Raw genomic sequence first — 24,000 nt, forward strand, 5'->3', positions numbered from 1 at the left:
GCAGGGGGTCAGCCGTTTGGGGTATCGTTTGGTGCCGTTTAGGGTAACGTTAAGGGCGGACAAAAAGAGAAATGTACAGACAGACAGACAGACAGACAGACAGACAGACAGACAGACAGACAGACCAAAATTTTCGTGTCGAAGGTCCCCAAGAAAGACTATCGTATTTAAAAAATAACAGCACGGCACTTGGAAGGGACAACACAAATAAACTCACAGATGGAACGCAACTTTCATCTGTTTCTCTTTGTGGTGTTCCTGTCAAGGTTTTTTTTCCATAGAATGAACCAACTCAAGAAGTCCCATTGAAGTGAACACACGCTGTTCCCTGCTCCAGGTTTGCACTCTTCGATCCTGCCTTGTGCAAGTATTGACTCAGTTACACCAATGAGGTGAAACTTACAAACGGGCGATTGGCAGCCGCCCTTCTAAAACAGATTCTTTAAAGGCAGAGTAATTAAAGAAATAAATGTTACGTACAACGGCGTGTTGTTTACTAAAGGCTAGGAAACCCCGGCCTATGAATTTGCTACGTTCTTTAGCGTCTGTCACTAACGGTTTCGTGCCACCAAATATCACACATTCATAACCAACAATTACGACCGCAAATATGATAACATTAAACTCTGGACAATGAACAGATACAAATCAGTAAACATAAACATTAGTTCATCAGGTGGTTCATTTCGACAGCATTATGTAGCAGTTGCTCTTGCGTATTGAAATTATATTGTCGCAACGATGGCTGCCCGAAATATTTAGTGGTCGAGTTCACTTACGAAGTAGTGAACAATGCGACAAAATTAAACTGGCACCAGGCTAGAGCAAACCATCTTAAAATGTGTTTATTGCAAGTTGTAGGTGAATTTGCTGGATTTGTTCGTGCAGTGCGCATGTTTTGTACGGTGGCAATTTTTACGAAAGGGACACGGGAACGCGTGGCCTGCACGCTCCGGCGGCTGCTGGCAGCGCGTTCAAGCCGGAGCGAGAGTAACCACAGTCTTTTTTCGAGTCATCTTGCTGCACAGTAGAACAACCAATTGTTGCTGATATGTAACGGCAAGATTGCAACCCCTCCCCCTTCAAGGGATTACTGGCTCTCTGGTAATCTCTTTGAAGGGGGAGGGGGTCGCAATCTTGCCGCTGGTTCTATATCAGCAACGAATGGTTGTTTTCCTCACCAGGAGATGATGCAAAAAAAGATCGCAGTTGCTCTTGCTCCCACTTAAACGCGCTGCCAGCAGCCGCCGGAGTGCGCAGGCCATGCGTTCCCGTGTTCCCTTTCGTAAAAATTGACATTGTACATCTTGAATACTACTATTTAGGCGATAATGCTAAGCGTTGTTTTTGCTGCAGTGTGGCTCTTCTTCGATCAAAGGCTCCGGCTCCAGCTCCAGCTCCGGCTCCGGCTGTGGTTCTTCTTCGCTTTGTAGCGTGTGATAGTACGCCAGCACACACTTGAGGAAGTACACCTGTCAAATAAAAAGAGACAGACATGGTCACGCACTTACCGGAACTTAAGTATGTAACGCATGAGAGGTATACACCAGCTTGAACAACAGTGCGTCTTTGGCGTTAGATACGATGGTTCGAAATAAAAAAAAATTTTTTTTCAAAGCGCACAAGATACGCTGTTCATTTTTATGAGAGGAATCGCGACACTGCCGTGCTAGTTACGTATACAAAAACATTTCACGATGGGTTTATTATCTTCAATGCGTCAATGTCATGCGAAATTGTGTCCCGGCTGCGGCGGCTACATTTTCGATGGAGGCGAAAATGCTGTAGGCCCCTGTAGTCAGATTTGGGTGCACGTCAAAAAACCCCAGGTCGTTAAAACTTTCGGAGCTCTCCACTACAACGTCTCTCATATTCATATGATGGTTACGGGCCGTTAAACTACACATATCCATAAATCAATCAATGCCAAATTGTGAAAGTTCTCAATAGTTGAGAGTTTTTAGAAAATGAATAAGTTATTTTACCATGCGGAATAAACATCCAGGACAAGACGGATTGGAGCATCATCAAGTATTAGTTTTCGGGACGTCCCGGACACATTTCTGCCATATTATGAACGCATCCAAAATACTGATACCAAATTTCATGAGTGTCAGGTCGCTAGGAGGCAGCCACAAACCAGTGGACACACAAGTCGGCGCAGCATGCCTTCCCCGGGCTCTGTCTACAGACCCTTCACACCACGGCACTCAAGCGCCAATACCGGCTGCAGCACACGCAGGCATACTGCAGCTGTAATGCCTACAAAGACCAACTTTGCTTCATTCCGCTACGTGACTCACTAAAGCCGAGAACACCTATTCGCGCAGGTTCCACACCATGTCGTACAAACGCCCGGTTGTTATGGCCAAATTTAGCGCCATGTGGTAATTATGTTGCAGCCGCGTTGCCCCGTTTCACATACTTTGTGGGCCTGCCACTCTGACAGAAACAAAGCGCAAACTTTGCAGCCGACACGTTGGAGCATACTTTGTCCAACTTAGCTCTCGACGACCAGTGGAACATCGTGGAGCAGGCGCGAATAGCAGCTCAGTCCAATGGAGTAAGGTCCCGCCCAGTCCTCTCCTGCACTAAGTGCAATATACACTTTCGTTTCTGGTCAGGCGTCCCCATGCACCACGTGTCACTTAGAGAACTCACCAGTCTCCAGAGATACAAGAATGAACACCTTTTAGGAGCGAAGCTCCTTAAGGCGCGGGCTGTGCGTCCCCTGTATGTAGCCACCTCTCGTTCAGTTCTAAGTATTACGCTAGCCACCGCCCGATCTAAAGGGTACAGCCATATCCATCCGTCCATCCGTCCATCCGTCCGTCCGTCCGTCCGTCCGTCCATCCATCCATCCATCCATCCATCCATCCATCCATCCATCCATCCATCCATCCATCCATCCGTCCATCCGTCCGTCCGTCCGTCCGTCCGTCCGTCCAAAAGATGCAAGATGTTATAAACTAGACGGCGGTACGTGTAGTTGATTATGAAAGATGCGAGGTGTTATAAAATAGGAATGATGCCACATATGGCGCGCTTCATCGTTCGATATAGTGCGGCGACGTACGCTAGGGGGAGCGTCGCAATAAAATCGAGTGGGCAAAATGTACGGAGGATTCATGGTTTACCAGGTTTACCTCCGAAGCTTCGCCCACTCATCACCATTCACTTCGTGGATATGGCGGCATTTTTTCTCTCTAGAGGAACTTCAAGTGGCCTTGACGGCATGCAAACGATATTCATGAGCTAGTCCGGATAGGATCCTGTACATGGCTCTTCGCAACCTCGATGAAGCAGGTCGACGGGCCCTTCTATCTATATACAACGACTCGTCTAGCAGTGGATTGGTCCCTTCTTCGGAAATATTCATCCGCCTCGTCTCTGTGCTTAAACCAGGTAAATCTCCTCGAGACTTGACCTCTTATTGCCCCATCACGCTTACCAGCTGTTTCGGTAAAGGGGTGGAGAGGATGATTTTGACTCGCCTAGAGTGGTACTTGGAGTACCACGAAGTATACCCTGATGCTATGACGGGCTTTCGGCGGCATTATTGACCTGGTCTCGCCCATGCAGCATCAAAAGACTGCAACATTTATCTGCGGCGTTGTTCTTGGACGTGAAATGCGCAAACAATAATGCATGGCATGAAGCCATTCTGGATGTCATGAAAAATGTTGGATTGGAGAGTCGGGTTTACCAATGGATCGACAGCTATTTGAAGAGTGTAACTTTTGTTGTACAGACGAAGAATGGAAAAGTAACGCATTATTGCATCCGCCGTGGTGTGCCTCAATGTGGTGTTCTTAGTCCCACTATTTTCAATCTAGTGCTCCTCAGCCTGGTTGATGCACTTCCACAATCAATTCATCTATCAATACACGCAGATGACATCTGCATGTGGGCGTCAGGCGCAACACGCCTTCATTTGCGTGCCCGGCTTCAGAGAGCGGCTACACTAGAGACGAAGTACCTTGAAGAACGGGTACTAGAGCTGTCATCGGAGAAGTGCTCGCTTATATCATTCATGCATAAGGCGATGGGCCCATGTGTTATTACAATCAATGGACAGACAATCAACTACATGAAGACCCACCAATTCCTCGGAGCCATAGTTGATCACGACCTCTCCAGGAGCCCTCACATCGCCCATATGAAAATGAAACTCACCATGATCACCCACGTGCTCAGGTTTCTTGCTAGAAAAACGTGGGGTGCATTGGTATGAGCAATGCTTCAACTCTACACTATTCTGTTCCTCGGTTATGTGCGCTACAGCTTACACGTGCTTTGCGGGATCCTAAGAACAAACTTGCGCGTCCTCCAGTCAATCCAAGCCGAAGCACAGCGAATAGGCCTTGGTCTTCCGAGAAGCGCATCTACAGCAGCGAGAGTCATCACTGCGCGTGATTATCCTGTCAACACATGCATCCACGTAGACGCAAGAGAAAGCGCCTAAGACATTTCGTTCGGATTCTATCACATTACCTCGCCTCACTTTGAACTTCTAGGCACCACTTGGCGTTCAGCGCAACTGTAGCTCAGCGTTGCGCAGTTCTTCCATTGCACTTTACGCATGCAGCACGGCCGCTGTTTTATTGTGGTGCCTATACCCACTCAAAGCGCTTCTTACCAATCCTGGCATCCAAAATGAGAAAACGCCGTCGCATCTAGCCCCCAAACACGCCAAATTACTTTTCCTGCAAGAGAAGCACAATGGACGCCTTTACATTTACACGGATAACTCCGCGTCTTCAGTAAGCTCAGCAGGGGCGGTGGTTATTCCCGCGAGCCACATCACAATTAAATTCATGACATCGCATTTATTATCGTCGACAGCTGGAGAACTCGCCACCATACGTGCATCTCTAGAGTTTATAGTTGAAGTTTCTTCGGAAACTTGGTTTATCTTCTTGGACTTGAAGGCAGCTCTTCAATGTCTCTTGTCACCCTTTCGCCATGGACCTAATCAACATTTAGTACCTGAAAAAAGGCTTCTTCATCACCAAGCAATCGAAAAACAACACAGCATAGTGTATCAGTGGATACCACGTCATCGCGGTATACAAGGCAATGACCACGCTAATGAGGCTGCTAGATCTGCACACGACGGTACTCAATACACAGCCATGGTGCTCTCAAGAACCGATGCAGCTACAAGAATTCGTTCGCATGCACGTGATCTCACACTGGTACATTGGAACTTGACAGAATTCGCAAACGCGCGCCTGGATAACTTTGATCCCGATCTCCAGATTCGTGTTTCCTCAGGAACATCTCGAGCTGCGGAGACTCTTCTATACCGTTTGTGGCTTGAAGTGGCCTTCACGAATGCATACTCCTATTTTATTGGAATGGCCAGGTTTTCTACACGCACTTACTGCAGCTGCGAAGAAACCATTACACACCTTTTATGTGAGTGCACAAATTTCAATGGGCGAAGACAAGGACTTAGTGCAGCTCTGAATAGACTAATTGATCGGCCTTTGTAGGAACGAAAAATTCTGGGTCATTGGCCGAGCCCATCTTCAGCCCAGAAGGCTTTGAATGCTTTGCTACGCTTTTTGCGGATACGTGGTCCCAGAGACAGAATTTAGTGTCTTATTCTCTTTGATGTTGCCTTTCCTCAGTCGCTATTTTTGTATTGTCTATCTTTCTCTTTTTCCAACACTTTTTCTATCATGTTTTATTCTCCTCATCCTTTCCCCAACACAGGGCAGCCAGCTGGTCTAAGAGCTGGCTAACATCCCTGTCCTTCCGCTTATTCTTTCCTTCTCCTTTTTGATAAATGTTTCATTCATTCATTCATTCATTCATTCATTCATTCATACCTAACTTGTTACCTTGATTATAGGCCTGAGGCGCTGAATCCCACAGTTTAACCTTTGAAATAATCATATTAGGAGCGGGGTTAAAGAAAAAGAACTCTGTAAGCTGGTACAGGCGTTTGTGCTCAGCAGAATTCCTTACGTGGCACCTTATATGAGGTTGGATGCTGCAGAAAAAGGCAAAGTCGAGGCTATGATCCGGCAAGCTTACCAGGCAGCGCTTTGGTTGCCTAACAACACGCCTATAGAAAGGCTGTTAAAACTAGGGGTACACAACACCCTGGATGAATTATGGGAGGCGCATATGGTGATGCAGCACGCTAGGCTTTAGACAACCAAATCGGGAAGGATCATATTGGAAAGGATTGGCATTGAAGCAGAAGCTCCCACTGGGGCGATTCACCATACGCAGCGCAGGCAGGCAAGCGCCAGATCTTTACACGTTGAGTACGGCGAGTACAAAGCGGAAGTCTATACAGATGTTGCGGAATATAAGGACAAAGACGCTTTTGTGATTGTGATGGTGGACAAGCGGGGACACTTAGTCGCCTCTATATTGGTCAAAACCCGCTCCTCATAAACTGCAGGAGAAGCAGCAATAGCGCTAGCTATAAATAATTCGCAGTCGGATCTGATTCTCAGTGATTCAAAGACAGCCATTCGAAATCTGGCGAGGGGCAGAATATCGGCGACCGCCGCACGATTTCTGCATGGAGCCACGGGACGAGAAATTAGAGAAATAGAAATTGTCTGGGTACCAGCACACTCTGGAAACCCTAGGAACGAGGCGGCTCACCTGAATTCTCGAGGTTTCGTGAGCCGGGTAGGTGAGCCGTCCGTTCCGAGGAGGTCCGCGAGAGATGGGCTGGTGTCCTTTCACGACATAACGAATCATTATAAACAAGAGCGTAGGTTTTATTCGCCCCCACACAAGCGGTTGACTAAGGCGCAGGAATGTGTCTGGAGAAAACGGCAGACGCGATCTTTTCCCAACCTTTACGTGTTGAACAAAATGTACCCGGAGGAGATCGCATTGCAAATGGTGTCAAGCTGTGGCAACATATGATCACATAATTTGGGAATGTAGCATAGTGCCGCCGCCAGTGGATATTATGCGTGATTCCTCTCTTGAGCACTGGAAGGCCGTGTTGACCAGCTCAGAACCAGTCGTCCAGTTAAAGGTCGTGGAGTGGGCCACACAGGTCGCCGCCAACCTTGGACTGATGGCCATCTAACACGGAATCATCCGCAGTTGCTTTCTGACGAAATAAAATTTTACCATCCATCCATCACATTAGGTATGAGACTGGGCAGTGGGTACAAACAGAAACCAGAATTTTCGGTGTCGAGCTCGCACCTCGGCTCAATGCGCACTTTCGACGACTCAAATACAAAGCGCCACATTGTTCCTGCATACTGCACAATGCTGTCGACGCGGTACACTGTTTACCGTATGACATTTTGCCCCTATTAAAACACACAAATAAAAGAGACATGCAGACGACGACATCGGTGACACTTATTTCAGCATGAAATGGACTGATGTTTAAAAGTAACTCACACATGCGCAGATTAGTCCGCATTGCCAAACTTTGTGATCATATTTGTAGCAGGGGGCGAAAATTCCTATACCTCTCATGTACGTGTTCTCACATAATATGTAGTGGCAGTGCCACTTTTGCCACTTGCAGCTGCGGGGCATATATCTAGAAATAAATCACGAACAGAACATTTCTTACATGACGTCCAAGGGTAAGTCATCAAAAAGAAGGAAAGATGTAAAACCGAGAGGGGGAGGTTTGCAGGGGAAGCTTTCCTTTCCCACTTCGCATTCAAGAGGAATGCGCTAGTGCCCTCTTTCAGGTCCACTACCCGCTTTGGCAATGGGGCCAATCATGAAATTTCTTTAATCATTTCTTCCTTATTGTATGAAAATATTCGTGTGTCAGCAAAAGGCAAAAGTTATACCGAATGGTTTCTCTGTAAGAGAAAACTCGATCGACAGAAGTTAAATTAATTTGTTATTGCAGGTTATTTATTGAAAAACAAACGTACACGTCTGTGAAAATGTCAGTCCATGAATCAACTTTATTTGCAACTGACATATAGACAAAATGAGCAAACATTGAATACCGAGTATCCTAACAAATGCAAAGAATATTGACAATCGTAGGTAGGCAGCGTCGTATTTGACTCAATCACAGTTCTTATCGCGGCACATCGTTTTCTTAGAGAAATTGAGTACCAAATTAGACACAAGCTCAAAGGCACGGAGATGCTTGAAGCCAAAACAAAATTTTGCAGGAGAGAAAGTCACTACAAACAGTGTTTCGGCAAGTTGACTTCTCCAACAGTCATTCAACAACATATATGTGGGGCTTACCATCCCAAAACCACCATAGAAATATGATAGACATCGTATAGTGGAGGGCTGTGGACATTTCAACAACCTGGGGTTCTTTAACGTGCACGCATATCTGAACTTACGGGCCTACAGCGTTTCCGCCTCCATCGGAAATGCAGCCGCCGCAGCTGGGACTCGATCCCGCGACCTGTGGGTCAGCAGCCGAGTCGCTTAGCCACTAGACCACCGCGGAGTGGTATCTTGGGCAAGGCAAGACAGAGAATTACCAAGAGAATCTTGTTTCTGAAAGCAAGGTTGGTAATTGACTTTCATGTAAAGTTTAGATGGGTTTCGAAATATGTTTTAACGTCTGAATTCATAACTATGCAAGCGCGGCGTGCCTGTGATCCTGCGGACGCTTGCAAAACCTGTCCCCTCTTCCTTCGGTGGAGCCACAGTGGTATACCTAACCCTGACGCACCGGTCAAGGAGTAATATAAAATTACAAGACTGGTCGCTCTGGCGAAAAGTGGCGGCGCTACACAGCTTCACACCAGTTGTAAGATGGCAACACAACAGTCAACGTTTTCAAGGAAACGCGCGTACTAGTTATCTGCTACAGTACCTTTTCAAGTGCACCATACGCCTACGTGTCTTTGTGACTGCGATTGTGGCTTTCACTAGCTCGCGTTGCGGCTCTCTTGATCGCCTGTGATTGGACGGTGCGATATCGTTGGGCAGAGTCGTCGGGAATGAATCAGATGCGAGAGAAGGGCAACGTCACGCTCCGTGTTCATGAGCATTTAGGGCAACGAAGAAGTAAGAACAGAAACAGGGAGACGCGATTAAAAAAAATGGCAGCATATCCACGGAGTGAATGATGGAGAGTGGGGCCAAGCATCCGTACGTCCATTCGTGCTTGCTTCGGTCCGTCCATGCGTCCGTCTGTGTGACCGTCCGTGTGTCCATCCGCCCATCTGTGCGTGCGTCTGTTCGTGCGTCCGCACGTACATCTGTGCCTCCGTCCCTGCGTTCGTCCATGCGTCCATCCGTCCATACAGTCATCCGTGCGCACGTCCAAGCATCTGTCTGTGTGTCCGTTCGTCCATCTATTCAGCACTCCAAGTACCACCACCTCACAAGTTTTCATCATATATTCCCCATATAGGAGCACCGCCATCCAGCAGAATTTCCAAGGACTAAAGGAAAGATGGCACACGCACACTTTCTCACGGCTTGCGCTTACGGCTTGCGTCCAATTCCCACATTTAACCACCTCAAGTTCATGGTATATACTAGTTCACTGTATTCATGACACTGCGGCTCAACGCTCGCTAAACCTTTCTAAAATCAAGGAAGTTACGCCCAGCGACTATAACGTAGCAACCCTTTCTTGTCACATAGTGATCAATGTACATGCCAATGGCTGCTAATGGGGAATGAGAGACATGAGAATTCGGCTTTTAGTTAACGCGCACGCTGCCAATTATGTATTGTTCAACGACGCACAGGAAAAAATCTCCCACCGGCACCACCTTGCAGGTCATAACGTAAGACTAGTTACACACTACGACTATGGCTACTACGGGGGACGAATGAGTGCCGCTTTAAGGAGCTTTTCCCCTAAAGCACGCCAGGCCTGCGCGGAAGGCGCAGCACAGTCGCAGCGAAAGCTAGGAGAGCAGCCTTTCAGAGCATTTTCAAAACACTCATTGGGTAACTACTCCAAGCACAATTGCTTGGTACTCACTAGGGCTAATATAATAAACTTTTGAGTAGTAGGCCGGCATTCGCTATGCCATTTTTGTCATTGTTCTGACAAGCGTGGTATCCACTGAAAACTTGCTAGGAATCGTGTCAATTGTTCATGCACTGGCTGACGCTGCTGAGGAATTACGGCTGAAGTGTCTACGTGCCACAGTTAATATGGAAACAAGAACAAGCCTTTGTAATGGGCTGGAGCATTGTAATACCCACTCGTTACGCTATTCGCATTGTGCAAGAGCTTGTTGTTCTTTCGCTGTTTTAAAATGCTTTATATGTCGTATTAACACGATTGCTTTGCCGACATCAAGCCTGCCTCAGGCAAGTTTGCTATGAACTGAGAAGCACCGGCGTAGCTCAATGGATTCTACTTGTGGACGCCGGTCGGTGCAGACGCAGTATGGAAAGCTCGTAGCAGCGACAGCGGCCGACGCCTGCCGCCTCCCCTCGTTCCAAAGGACTACAAGATTATGCTGCCTTCGTTGACATCAGATGATGCGATGCGTCAAGCAGTAGCTCTACACTGCGACGTCAGCTGCCGACCGTATCGCATCGAAGACTTCAGTAAACCGCTCAAATACTTAGTTGTAATACAGCAAGTAAGTGGGATTGGGACATATCAGATGTCGCACGTGTGGTTATTGAACACGAAGACCGAGCAAGCGAAAAAAGTGCTGACAGACTCCAGCGCTCTCCGGGAATGTCTCACCATTGATCCTACGCGGCAAGTGGTTAAGATTAAATTGCACTGGCTAGCGTTTGATGTTACAAAAGGCGCTATTAAACGTGCCTTCTATGAATACGGTGACGTCAAGGAGGTGACCGATGACCAATGGAGAGTCGAGGATTTCGAATGAGTTGAATCGACAACTCGTGTAATACGCATGCAACTACTAGACGGCGTTTGTGTAGATCAACTGCCGCATAAAATGCGTATGGCAGCAGTATGGCCCTGATCGTAATGCCAGGGAGACCTACTTTGTGCTTGTAGTGCCGAAGCACGGGGCACATGCGACGCGATTGCAAAGTTCCAAGGTGCAGTGAATGTCACTCCTTTGGTCATAAGCAAAATGAGTGCAACCATTCGCACGCGCGAGCTGCAGGGCGACGACCTGAGACTCAATAGTGTGAAGTTCTCACGGATGAAGAGGAATCCGAACAAGCATCTTGGCCTGTAACATCACAGCAAACGACATCGGATGACGCGCCTGTGCCGAACAAAAGTAAGCAACATTCTTCAGCCCCTGACATGAACGCCGATCGAAGGATGGGAAATCCAGCGGCCAACGACGAGCGAACAGACGTGTCCTGCGCCTGCGATGCACGCCGCGTCGCAGCTCCAAACAGCGCACCCTGAAATGTCGGCGTCCCAGGCCAACGCCACTTCGACTCCTCCAAACTCAGCTCCACAGTATTCTTTAGCGAACGAAACACGTGAAAATGAAGGTTTGCTTGGTAACCTGGATAGCCCAAGGATGGAATAAGAATTGGTGTCTGCAAAACGCCGTCGCGACTCGGACGACGGCGCTCAAGTAGACGAAACGCAAGTGAAGTCGGAAGTCCAGCGGAAGGTGGTCAGTGGAGGTAAGAAACGAAACGCTGCGCGACTTAGAAGTGTGGCAGCTTGGGCTAGTTGGTATGGCATGACGATAGTTATAGCGCGAGAACAAAACGACGACACAGAGACAAGAAGGACACGAAAGACATAGCGCTCGTGTCTTTCGTGTCCTTCTTGTCTCTGTGTCGTCGTTTTGTTCTCGCGCTATAACTATCGGCTGCGCGACCACGGTCGTCGTCACTCAAAGGCGACGATGGCTGTGCAAACTGAAGGTGAACAACATGGATCCACCCTGGACGACGAGATCCCAACAAGTGAAAGTGCGGGGCTCTCAGCCTGGACCCGCTGACCAATCTCGTCGCTGAGTGGGTTCGTGAAAGCAGCGACGCTCAACGCACGAGGACTGGCTTCCAAAAGAAACAGACTCAGCTCTACAGACTAGCCTTAGACCAAGACCTGGACACTATTGCAGTCCAGGAAACCGAAGCGGAGAGTGTGGACGCCATCGAGAGTGTACTGCAACGTTTCACCGGACGCTACAGTGCCAGCGTCAGTCATGCAGTTGCCCCGCCGCGGTGGTCTAGTGGCTAAGGTACTCGGCTGCTGACCCGCAGGGCGCGGGTTCGAATCCCGGCTGCGGCGGCTACATTTTCGATGGAGGCGGAAATGTTGTAGGCCCGTGTGCTCAGATTTGGGTGCACGTTAAAGAACCCCAGGTGGTCTAAATTTCCGGAGCCCTCCACTACGGCGTCTCTCATAATCATATAGTGGTTTTGGGACGTTAAACCCCACATATCAATCAATCAATCAGTCAGTCATGCAGTTGGTAGGTCGGCAGAGTGTGTGATATTTGTGCGGGATAGTTTAGGTGCCACTGTTCAAAATTTCTCGTATAGTTCGTCCGGAAGGTTTGTTGTTTGTGATTTGGCTTTCTTTCCTCTTAATTGGCGAGTAATTTGTTTATATGCACCTGTTAAAGGGGACGAACGGTGTGCAACATTCGAATAAAATCGTGCTTATTGTGAATGCCATCGCATAGTTATCCTAATGAGATATTTTATTATGTGATCAGTGCCGATGATAAAACATGTGCATTCAATTTTAACGAATGAACCACTGTTTTGTTAAGGAATCTAACGTCTCACTTAGACCATGAGGATGTTGCAGAGTGAATTGGTAAAGGACAAACACTGTATACGCACTTTCAAGGTTTCAGTCATTCGCGCCTAGATAAGGCCTACATGTCACTGGAATATGTTCCGATTATCAGTGAGTACAATGTCCTCACTAATTTGTTTAGTGATCACTACTTAGTATCATTTCTAATAGGCAAAAGAAACAGACGCAGACCAGTATTTCACTGGAACACGTGGAAGCTCTTGGAAGATGAGATGTTTATGGACAGTGTTCAAGAGGAGTTGGTAAACATAAGCAGTGGAGACAAAAATGTGGAGTTAAATAGGAACATTTTAAAAAGGTTATAAAGATGAAAGCTATAGAGCTCTCAAGCGTTATAAAACACGCAAAAAGTGAAGCAGAAAGAACCCTACGCTTAAATCTGAAAGAACTGCTAGCACAGGAAAGCAAAAACCCCGGCTTATTAATGAATGATATAAGGTCAGTAAAGTCCAAATTAGAAAAAATTGACGAGGAGAAGTATCGTGGTGCGCAGATGAGGGTAAAGGCCGAGAAAATGGCCGCAGGAGAGAAGCCGACCAAAAGAATGCACAGTCTAGAAAAATGGAACGCTCAAAGGAATGCTATACATCAGATTGAATACATTGGTAATGTTACACGTGAACAGAGATATATACAGGATGATTTCAGTGAGTTCTACACCAAATAATTGATAAAAAGAGAAGTAAATGTAGATGGATTCAAAAATTTATTTTCAAAATTAATACTAAAGGTTGAAGACTGCAGGAAAGACAGCTTACAATGTCATATTGCTACAGGATGCCACAAATGAAGATTATTATTTAATTTATTTTATTCAAAATACCTTACAGGCCCACTGAAGGGCATTGAGTAAGGGGGGCATCAGTATACAAACGAAATAACAATAAAGGAGAAAAGCAGACGAAAAAATATATACATATATAAAATATTACAAACATCAAGGTGCAACAGCGTTATACAATGCTAGAGTGCAACGAAATCAGGTTATCACGAAAAATTTCACGGTTACAAATAGATACAACATGATCCGGAAGGTCATTCCAATATGCAATGGCTCGAGGTAGTGATGATAAGTTAAATACCTGCGTGTGACCATGAATGCGCGTAAAACTACGGGCATTGTGAATGCGCTGGGAAGTGCGCGCAGAAGAATAAAGTGGCAAACAGTGAATTTCGTTACTATAAGTGTACCTATGAAACAGACATAAAAGAGCAATGTTGCGGCGTATTTCTAGTGACTGAAATGCAAGGTCTTGTTTTATTAGGGTAATACTTGAATGATAGTCGTAGTTTCCGGAGATGAATCTCGCTGCCCTATTCTGGACGGCTTCCAACATACGTACCAAGTAATCTTGATATGGTGACCATGTGGATGATGCATACTCTAGCTGTGGGTGAACATAAGTAATATATGATAATGCGCGTACGTTAGAAGGAGCGTTGCGCAAGTTTCTGCGGAGATATCCGAAAGATTGAGATGCTTTCGATGAGACAGCTGCTATATGCGTAGTCCAGGATAGATCCGATGTAAGGTGAACGCCTAAATATTTTTAAGATGGTGTAGCTGACACAACGGCGTTATTAATCTTATAGTGAAATGCTGAATTGTTATGCTTTCGAGTGAACGAGATTAACTTGCGTTTAGAGGCGTTAAGGGACATCTGCCAAGTTTTGCACCACCGGAAGGCTAGGTCAAGGTCATTTTGGAGAGCGGAATGATCATGAAAACATTTAATGTTGCGGAATATGGCGCAATCGTCAGCGAACAACCTAACTTTAGATAAAAGGTTATCGGGCAAATCATTATTGTATATTAGAAAAAGTAAAGGACCTATTACACTAGCTTGGGGAACACCGGATGTAACGTCGCAAAGGTTAGATGAAATGTCGTTGATCACCGTAAGTTGCTGACGCGAAGAGAGGAAGCTTCGTAGCCAAGACAGGATTAATGAATCAATACGGAGTGCGGCCAATCTACACATTAAACGACAATGAGGGACAGTATCGAATGCCTTGGCGAAATCAAGGAAGAGACAATCAGTTTGTTCGTTAGCGTTCATATTAAAGTGAAGGTCAGTCGTGAATTCGAATAACTGGGTGTCACATGAGTAGCCTTTTCTAAAGCCATGCTGATGGGAGAAGAAGTTGTGCGATTCAAAGTGATCGTAGATATGAGAAGCCACGATATGTTCCAGTAGTTTGCAAGAGATGCATGTAAGTGAAATGGGTCGATAATTACGGGGCGAGTGCCTGTCACTGGACTTGAATACGGGAATCACCTTACCAATCTTCCAATCCTTGGGCAGTTCGCCTGATGATAGCGACTGGTTAAATAGGAGACAGAGGAAGCGCCCGGAAATATCTGTGGTGTTCTTCAGTATTTTAGAGTTAATGTTATCAATACCTGATGAAGTAGAAACCTTAAGATTCGTGATGAGTTGGGCTATACCTTCGGCAGTGGCAATGATTGGGGCCCTCAAAGCGAAAGGGTGATCTGGAACAAATGGCACATTGGAACTATTTTCCTGTGTAAAAACAGACGCGAAGTACTCATTGAAAGCAATAGCGGAAGCTTCATCAGAAAGCGGCGTTAGTTCACATTCGTGTATTGTAATGTGATTAGGAGACTTGTTATATGGTGAAATTATTTGCCAGAACTTTTTGGGGTTATTTTTGAGAAGTTACGGCAAGTCCTGCGAATAATATTTTTTCTTAGCTGTGTCTAAGGCTTTACAATAGTCTTGTAAGCAGACCTTGTATTTATCCCAGTAGGACACAGAGCCAATGCGTTTTGGGGTATCATAGAAACGTTTCTCTTTATTTCGTAATGTTCGAAGATGTTTAGTAAACCAAGGGTTAGTTTTATCGTTGGAAGCAGAGATCAGTGGCACAAGCTGGTCAACTAACTCTAATATTTTTTTTAAAAGAATCCAGTTTTCGTTCACGGTTCGAGAGGCAAACGACGGCAAAAAAGTTCCCGATAAAAATCTTCTAGCTCCGTCCTGAATTGATGAAAATTAGCACGGTTATAATCCCGGGTTGTTTTAATCCCGGATTATAGGAAAGAGGACGATGTTTAGGGTGAGCTCGTGCAGACTGGGCTCCATATTTTATGCCTGTCTGTCTACCTAAAGTAAAGGTATTTTTCAGACGCTACTGACCACACCGCCGTCCTGACACAACCGGGTGACCCAGGCACCTTTTCGGGCAGTGACAGTACTGACGTAGAAGAATGGCTTTAGCTGTACGAATGGGTGAGCACTCTGTACTACTGGGATTTGACGCTCATGTTGGCCAATATTGTTTTCTACCTTGATGGCACAGCCAAAGTTTGGTTTTCCAACCACGAGGACGATATCACAATTTGGGACATCTGTAAACAGAAACTCTTCGATCTCTTCAGCAAGCCCAATGGGCGTCGTCGTGCTGCGCAGAAAGAACTATTATTTATTTGTTATTATTATATGTGGGTTTAACGTCCCAAAACCACCAAATGATTATGAGAGACGCCGTAGTGGAGGGCTCCGGAAATTTCGACCACCAGGGGTTCTTTAACGTGCACCCAAATCTGAGCACACGGGCCTACAACATTTCCGCCTCCATCGGAAATGCAGCCGCCACAGCCGGGATTCGAACCCGCGACCAGCGGGTCAGCAGCCGAGTACCTTAGCCACAAGAATACCGTGGCGGGGCGCGCACAACGAACTAGCGTGCCCCTCCAGTCCTGCACCGAGTCGTACGTTACATACATACAACATGTGCTCGCCCTCTGCCGGAAGGTTGACGACAAGATGCCGGAATCTGAAAAGGTCGCGCACATCCTCAAACTAATCGCCGATGACGCCTTCCATCTCCTCGTGTTTCGAAACTCATCGACTGTAGACGGCGTTAATAATGAATGCCGACGCTTCGAAGACGCGAAAAGTCGCCGTATCGCTCCACGCTTCTCACGTCTTACCAACACGGCTGCAAAATGTACCTGCGAGAACGCCCGTTTGCCACCAGCCCCTGCTGCTTCCGACAATATTGTGCGCATCGTGCGCCACGATATCGAGGCATCATCTTTACTGTCCAACCAAGCCCGGGCTACCGACGACTCTCGTGCCACGATTTCTTTGATCAAGAGTGTCGTGCGCCAGGAACTGGCCAACGCCGGACTTCCGACGCTATGCCCCGTTAACCGACCTGGCTACCGACTGCTCAGTACACCTAATATGTCCCGCGTACCGAACAATCACCCACGTTACCGGAACTCGGTAGAAGGGCGAACTTACTATGACAGGCCGACCTGCTTCAACTGTGGACGATTCGGCCATAATTCACGTCATTGCGGCACTTCCTGGGATTGGCAGCCATGGTCGCATTGTGCCAACACCCGACGCCCGCCTGCTGGTTCTCGTTTCTCGGATGCTGATCTACGTGGAACAAGACGACGCATCGCCATCCAGGACCGCCCAACCGAACCGCTCTTCGTCGCCCTCTGGACGCATGTCCCTCTCAACTAACCGACGTCGCTCCCTCTCACCCTCCTACCGCCAGTCCTCGGAAAACTGACGAGCAGAGCTCCTAGAGGTGAGCCTGCTTCGACGACCTGAAGCGAAATTCCTCTACACACGATACCCGCGGACACAACAACTTAATTAAAGTAAATGTTGACGGTACTTCTGTGGCGACACTCATTGACCACGGCACTCACATATCAGTCATGAACTCCAGTCATCGTGCTTAACACAAGAAAGTGTTCACTCCTGCTCCGATCACTGTTGTCCGAGTAGCCGATGGTGCAACATTAGCGGTCACTGGGATGTCTGCCGCCCGCGTCACTGTTGCTCGACGTCATACCACTGTTCTGATTTACGTACTGGACCACTGCCCACATGACATCCTTTTGAGACTCGATTTTCTATCGGAGCATTTTGCCCTAATTGACTGTTCAGCTGGTGTTGTTCGGCTCGTCCTACCACACGCCGTTGACCCTCCTGATCCTGCGCCGCCAAAGCTATGCTCCGTCGACTTTGTTCGCCTATCTTGTCGAGCTGTGACGTATATCGACGTCTCTTCTGATCCACTTGCGGCTGATAGTGATTACGTCATTTCACCTAATTCTACAGTCCTGTGTTCGCTCAATGTTGCGTTCCCCCACACCATCATCACAATGAAGGACAACGTGGCATGTCTTTCTATAGTGAACTTTGGACTTTGCTCTGAAGTGCTGCCACGAGAGACATCCCTTGCAACCCTTGCCTCAGCCGGCGACTACCACATATCCCCCTTAACAGAGGATACACCGCCATCTGCCAGTATTCGGTCGGGCAGAGCACTAGACTGCATAATTAAAATGATTGCCTCTGACCTTCCGGCCGAGTATGTGTCTGCGCTTCGTGGCCTTCTTTCATCGTTTCAAGACGCCTTTGATCTCCACGACCGACCCCTAAGTCGAACGACCGCCGTAAAGCATCGGATCAACACCGGCGATGCAAATCCAGCACACCGGCGGCTCTACCGGGTTTCCTCCACCAAGCACCACGTGATCAAGCAAGAAGTCGACAAGATGCTTGCCCGAGTCATCATTGAACCTTCTTCAAGTCCTTGGACTTCGCCCGTTGTGCTCGTGAGAAAGAAGGATAACAGGTGGCGCTTCTGTGTCGACTATTGAAATCTTAACAAAGTTACAAAAAAAAAGATGTGTATCCTCTGCCACGGATAGATGACGCTCTTGACTGCCTCAGTGGAGCAAAATATTTCTCGTCCATCGACCTTCGTTCCGAAGAGATACTGGCAGATATCAGTTGATTATCTGGACCGTGAAAAGACAGCATTTATAGCTCCCGACGGGCTATATCAGTTCAAAGTAATGCCGTTCAGGTTATGCAATGCCCCGGCTACATTTGAAAGAATGATGGACGCTCTTCTTCACGGTTTCAAGTAGTCAATCTGCTTATGCTACCTTGATGACGTCATTGTTTTTTCGCCAACTTTCGAAGCTCACCTCGAGCGTCTCTCAACAATTTGTTCGGTTTTCCGCAAAGCAGTGCTGCAGCTAAACTTGTCGAAATGTCACTCGACCGCTGGCAGCTCACTGTCCTTAGACACCTTGTCAATTCTTCTGCTGTTCGTCCCGATCACGAGAAAGTCCGCGCCGGCAAGGATTTCCCTGTGCCGACCTCTGCAAACGACGTTCGAAGCTTTGTGGGCCTCTGTTCTTACTTTCGTAGATTTGTGCGGAATTTCGCTGAGGTCACACACCCGCTCACGGAACTACTGAAAAAAAGTGTGACTTTTGTATGGGCACCTGAGCAAGCCAGAGCATTCATTGAACTGAAGACTAGACTTACGACGCCACCGATTCTCGGCCACTTTGAGCATAAAATCCAGAGTGCGCTGAGGAAGTCGCGATAGCACTTGCTGCTGCGGACCCCAGCTCTAAAGTTATCATCACGGACTCCTGGAAAGCATGTGCTCATTACTTGACAGGAGAGATATCCCCCCTAGCCAGCCAAATTCTAAAACGGGCTCTCGCTGATCCAGCCCCGAAACGCATCGTATGGGCTCCTGGCCATCAGGGCTTACGAGGTAATGAGGCTGCTGACGTGGCCGCCCGAGCGCTTACCCACCGGGCTCCTCACCTTGGCTCTTATGACTTGGAGGCCAATACACCACTGCTGCGGTTCAAAGAAATTTTGACCGATTATCCCGACACTCACCGCCTTTACCCGGCTCCTGCAAAGGAGCTGAGTAAGGCGGAAGAGCGAACCCTAAGGCGCCTGCAGACAAATACTCTACACTGTCCTGCAATCCTAAAACATTTCGGTGCGAACACAGATGGCGGTGCCCACACTGTGGGGAGACGTGTGATATCTTTCACATGGTATGGGCATGTCCGAAAAATCCCCACCTACCCCCTTCCCCTACCCCTTACCGAGAGGCATGGGAGACTGCCCTCCTCAACTGCTCATCACTAGAGTCTCAACGGGCTCTGGTGAGACTGGCGCGAGTAGGGGCCTCGTCATGCGGTGTCCCGGACTAAGGACGCCGACCATGTAGCGGGGTCATGCTTTGGCCCCGTACCTCTCTCTTTTATAATAAATGTTTTTCATCATCATCATCGGCCACTTTGATATATGCGCTCCAACGGAAGTGCGTACCGACGCCAGCGGCAACGGAATTGGAGCCGTTTTGGCACAACGACAGCATGGCGGCGAGCGCGTTATTGCATACGCTAGCCGTCTTCTATTGCCAGCAGAGCGAAATTATTCCATCACAGAACGCGAATGTCTCACGCTCGTCTGGGCAGTGGCTAAATTTCGGCCGTATTCGTATGGACGCTCGTTCGCGGTTGTCATTGATCACCCCGCCTTATGCTGGTTGTCGTCCTTAAAAGATCCTAGTGGACGACTCGGCCGGTGGGCTCTACGGGTACAGGAATATTCCTACACGGTTGTCTACAAATCAGGCCGCCCCCATGAGGATGCTGATTGCTTGTCGCGTCATCCAGTAGACCCAGCAGACCTTTTGGAGAGCGATGAGTCTACTTGCGTTTTGGCACTTTCCGCGTTCAGCAACATCGCAGATCAGCAACGCCATGATCCTCACCTCAGAGATATAATCTTTCGGCTCGGTGGTCCCACAACTCCTCCGTCTCTCCGTATGTTCCTGCTCAAAGATGGCGTATTATATCGCTACACCATGCATCCTGACGGACCTGAGCTGCTGTTGGTCATACCACAACATATACGTCGAACTGTCGTCGCACAGTTGCATGATATTCTGACGGCTGGTCACCTGAAAGTTTCAAGAACTTATGACCATGTTTGACGTCCTTCTTTTGGCCCGGTATTTACCGATCCGTCAGCCATTACGTCATCTCATTCAAATTCAGTCAACACCACAGAAAACCAACCACCCTTCCAGCGGGACGCCTTCAGTCCATTCAGATCCTATCCAAACCATTTTGTAGGGTAGGTGTTGACTTACTAGGACCGTTCCCTTTATCGGCCAGCGGAAACAAGTGGATAGTAGTCGCCACGGATTACACCACTTAGTATGCCATCACGCGGGCCCTTCCTACCAGTTGTGCGACCGACGTCGCTGACTTTCTTCTAGAAGACGTCATATTACACCACGGCGCTCTTCGGCAACTGCTTACCGATCGGGGTCGCTACTTTTTATCACAAGTTATCGAAGACATATCACACTCCTGCGCTACAAAGCACAAGTTCACAACGGCGTATCATCCTCAAACCCACGGGCTCACGAAGCGGCTAAGTAGAACAATCACGGACAAGCTCGCTATGTACGTTTCTTCCGACCATCGGGATTGGGACTCCGCCCTCCCATTTTTGACATTTGCCTATAATACGTTCCGACATGATACTGCAGGTTTCTCGCCATTTTTCCTCCTGTATGGACGAGGACCTACGTTGCCTTTTGACACGCTCCTTCCTGCCGTTAGCCACACGTCAGAATATGCCCATGATGTGATCTCTAGAGCTTTACAGGCACGTAAGATTGCTCGCCTGCGTCTGAGCGATTCGCAGGAACGACAACGACTGGTCTACAACGCGTGCCATCGTGATGTCTGCTTCAGTCAAGGTGACACAGTCCTTCTCAGAACGCCGTCACGATGAGTCGGCCTGTGCGAAAAGCTGACTTCGCCATACTCGGGTCCGTACCGTGTGATGCGCCGAGTCATCGACGTTACATATGAAATGGAACCCCTTAACGCCACCAGCGCGGGATCGTGTTCCGACGTTGTTCACGTCACTCGGCTGAAGCGATATTGCTCGGACCAGCCAAGCACCGAGACGGTGCCTTCGACGCCGGGGGTGATGCTACGGGATGCCACAAATAAACATTAGGAAAAGAGAATGATGTTTAGGGCGAGCTCGTGCAGACTGGGCTCCATATTGTATGCCTGCCTGATTACCAAAAGTAAAGGTATTTTTCAGACGCCTTCTCCCCGTAACAATATTATGAACCGGAAGTGCCAAAAGCATTAATTTCCTTCCATTTGGGAAAGTCCCCAGGACCTGAAGGGTTGACCACCGCATTTTGTAAGGAATTCAAAAAGGAACCAGCACTGATCCTAGCAGTGGTTTTTAAAAAAGCTTTAGACATAAAGGTTCTACCACCTGCTTTTTGGTATCTCATACTACAATAATTCCAAAAACAGAAGACTTAGTTGAACTACGTCAAGTGAAATCGTAAAAACTAATAAGTTTATCAAAAATCGACTACAGGAATTTGATCAAACTGTTAGCAAGGAGACTGCAGACAGTTATTAATAACATTGTAGGTGATCACCAAACATGTGGAAATAGAAGGCGCACTATATTCAGAAACATTCACAAGGCACAAAGTATGTGATGGCACAAACGATAACATCGCGATGATCCAGATAGATTTACAGAAATAATTTGACCGAGTACCTCACGAAGCGTTTTTTTCATTTGTTAGACTATGTCAATGTTGGTAAAGTAATTCGGGATACAGTTCGAATGATTTATACTAGATGTAAAACTCGGCTAATCATCAACAAAGTTCTTGGGAAACGAGTTAATGTCAGACATTCTGTACTACAAGGCTGTCCTGTGTCTTCCCTCTATTTTCAATTTATATAGAGTCACTTTGTCAAGAAGTCATGAAAAGCAGTAATATAGAAGGGTACAAATTACAAGAAGCTGAAGTACGGGTACTGGCATATGCAGATGATATAGCTGTGTTTTGTAAGGATTAGGAAAGTTTCGCTGAAACCATCAAAATCTTGAACATTTTATTGTAATACAAGAGGTATAGCTTGGTAAACCTGAGCAAGTGCGTGGGTTACTGGCATGGCGAATAGCCTGTGACTCCAGAATTGGTGGCTGGTATTTCATGGACTACTACTTCAGTGCGATACCTAGTTGTGCGATTAGAATATTATTGTGACAGTGAACTGTACTGGTGGCGTGAGGCCGGGGAGCTACAAGAAAAATTTGAACAACTCAAAAGTTTCCAGCTATTATTTTTGCCAGAGCGACCTTTTGTAACCAATTTTTAGTCAGTAAGCTCTGGTATGTCGTTCAACTATTACATTATTCACGTGTGATTGTACAGAAGCTCAATCGAATATTTGCTGTTTCCTTATGTGGTTTTTGTTGGGAGCTACAAGTAGAACTAACTTATTCAGACGGGTTCACTCTGGCGGGTTTGGTATGTGTCATTTAATTTTTATTTTCATTTTTTATAATTTCGATTACCCTCAGGGAACATAAAGGCGTTACAGAGTGGGTGGGTTATACAACAAAAAATGCATTAAAAGTAGAACATGAAAATACAAGTCAGTGAAAATACACTTTTAGCAACAAAAAGTTATTTAGGGTGCATAACATAATCTGTCACTGCAGTTTTGAATGATGATGCGTCTGCAATGCAGGCGATGGAGGAGGGAAGGCGGTTCCACTCGGCACTGGTTTTTGACAAAAAGGAGTCGGAAAAACATAAGTGCGACAGAGAGGAGTGAAAACTTTATGCTCATGATTAAGACGTGACGATATGTATGACGGTTGTGATTTGAGATCCTGTCTAATTGAATTGTTCGAGTGAAGAATTTTTCGGAAAGGGCATAGACGAGAAACTTTTTTTCTAAGCTGAAAATCAAGTAGTCCGATCAGATTTAATTAATGAAATGCTAGCTGAGCGGGAATAGTTTGACATAATGAAACGTGCAGATCGATTTTGAACGGACTCATCAATGATTTTTAATGTTTTTAGACCGGGGTCCCAAGCAGAAGACGCATACTCGTGTTTTGGTCTGATGAGTGTTTTGTAAAGTAGCAACTTTAAATGGCGTGGGGCATTAGAAGAATTTCTGCGTATGTACCCGAGTGATTTATTGGCATTGTTAGTGATGTAATGAACGTTTATGTGCCAACAAAGGTTATTCGTTCTGTGAATTTGTCAACTTTTGTCAGTTAGTTTTGAAACTTTTGTCAGTTAGTTAATCAGTTAATTTTATTTCCGAAATATTCGAGACCCGTTCATACGTATTGTTATACAGCCTAGGCTTGGAAGATGGTTGCCAGAATTCGTGGTAGCATCTTGTCCCATGAAAGCAAGAATTAGAGGTTACTTAAAAGAAGTTGTTGATTCATGTCTCTTTCTAAAAACACGTTTTTCATTGGAATACCTCAGTACAGTGTCGCGTAAAAAGTAATACAAAAATCTAGCCGAAACAGTTCTTCATGTTCCCCTATATAGAACATTATTCGATGTAAGCCCAGGCCAGAATGTCTTAAGCCGTGTAAAAAAATTGAAGGTATCACCTGGAGCGAAATTCTTTT

The 24,000-nt window shown here is 46.8% G+C and overlaps 1 protein-coding gene across 2 annotated transcripts in view; it reads right to left on the reverse strand.

The window, feature by feature from the left end:
* Nucleotides 1-828: 828 nt before the first annotated feature.
* The window catches only part of LOC119181018 (uncharacterized), a 219,213-nt gene continuing 196,041 nt past the window's right edge, over nucleotides 829-24,000 (reverse strand). For both annotated transcript variants that reach the window (XM_075890926.1, XM_075890928.1), the window contains exon 6: nucleotides 829-1,472. In XM_075890926.1, the coding sequence (XP_075747041.1) occupies nucleotides 1,335-1,472 (138 nt within the window). In that variant the 3' untranslated portion in view covers nucleotides 829-1,334. The remainder of the gene's footprint in view (nucleotides 1,473-24,000) is intronic.

This window comes from Rhipicephalus microplus, chromosome 3, assembly GCF_043290135.1.
Source record: "Rhipicephalus microplus isolate Deutch F79 chromosome 3, USDA_Rmic, whole genome shotgun sequence".
Taxonomy (NCBI): Eukaryota; Metazoa; Arthropoda; class Arachnida; order Ixodida; family Ixodidae; genus Rhipicephalus; species Rhipicephalus microplus.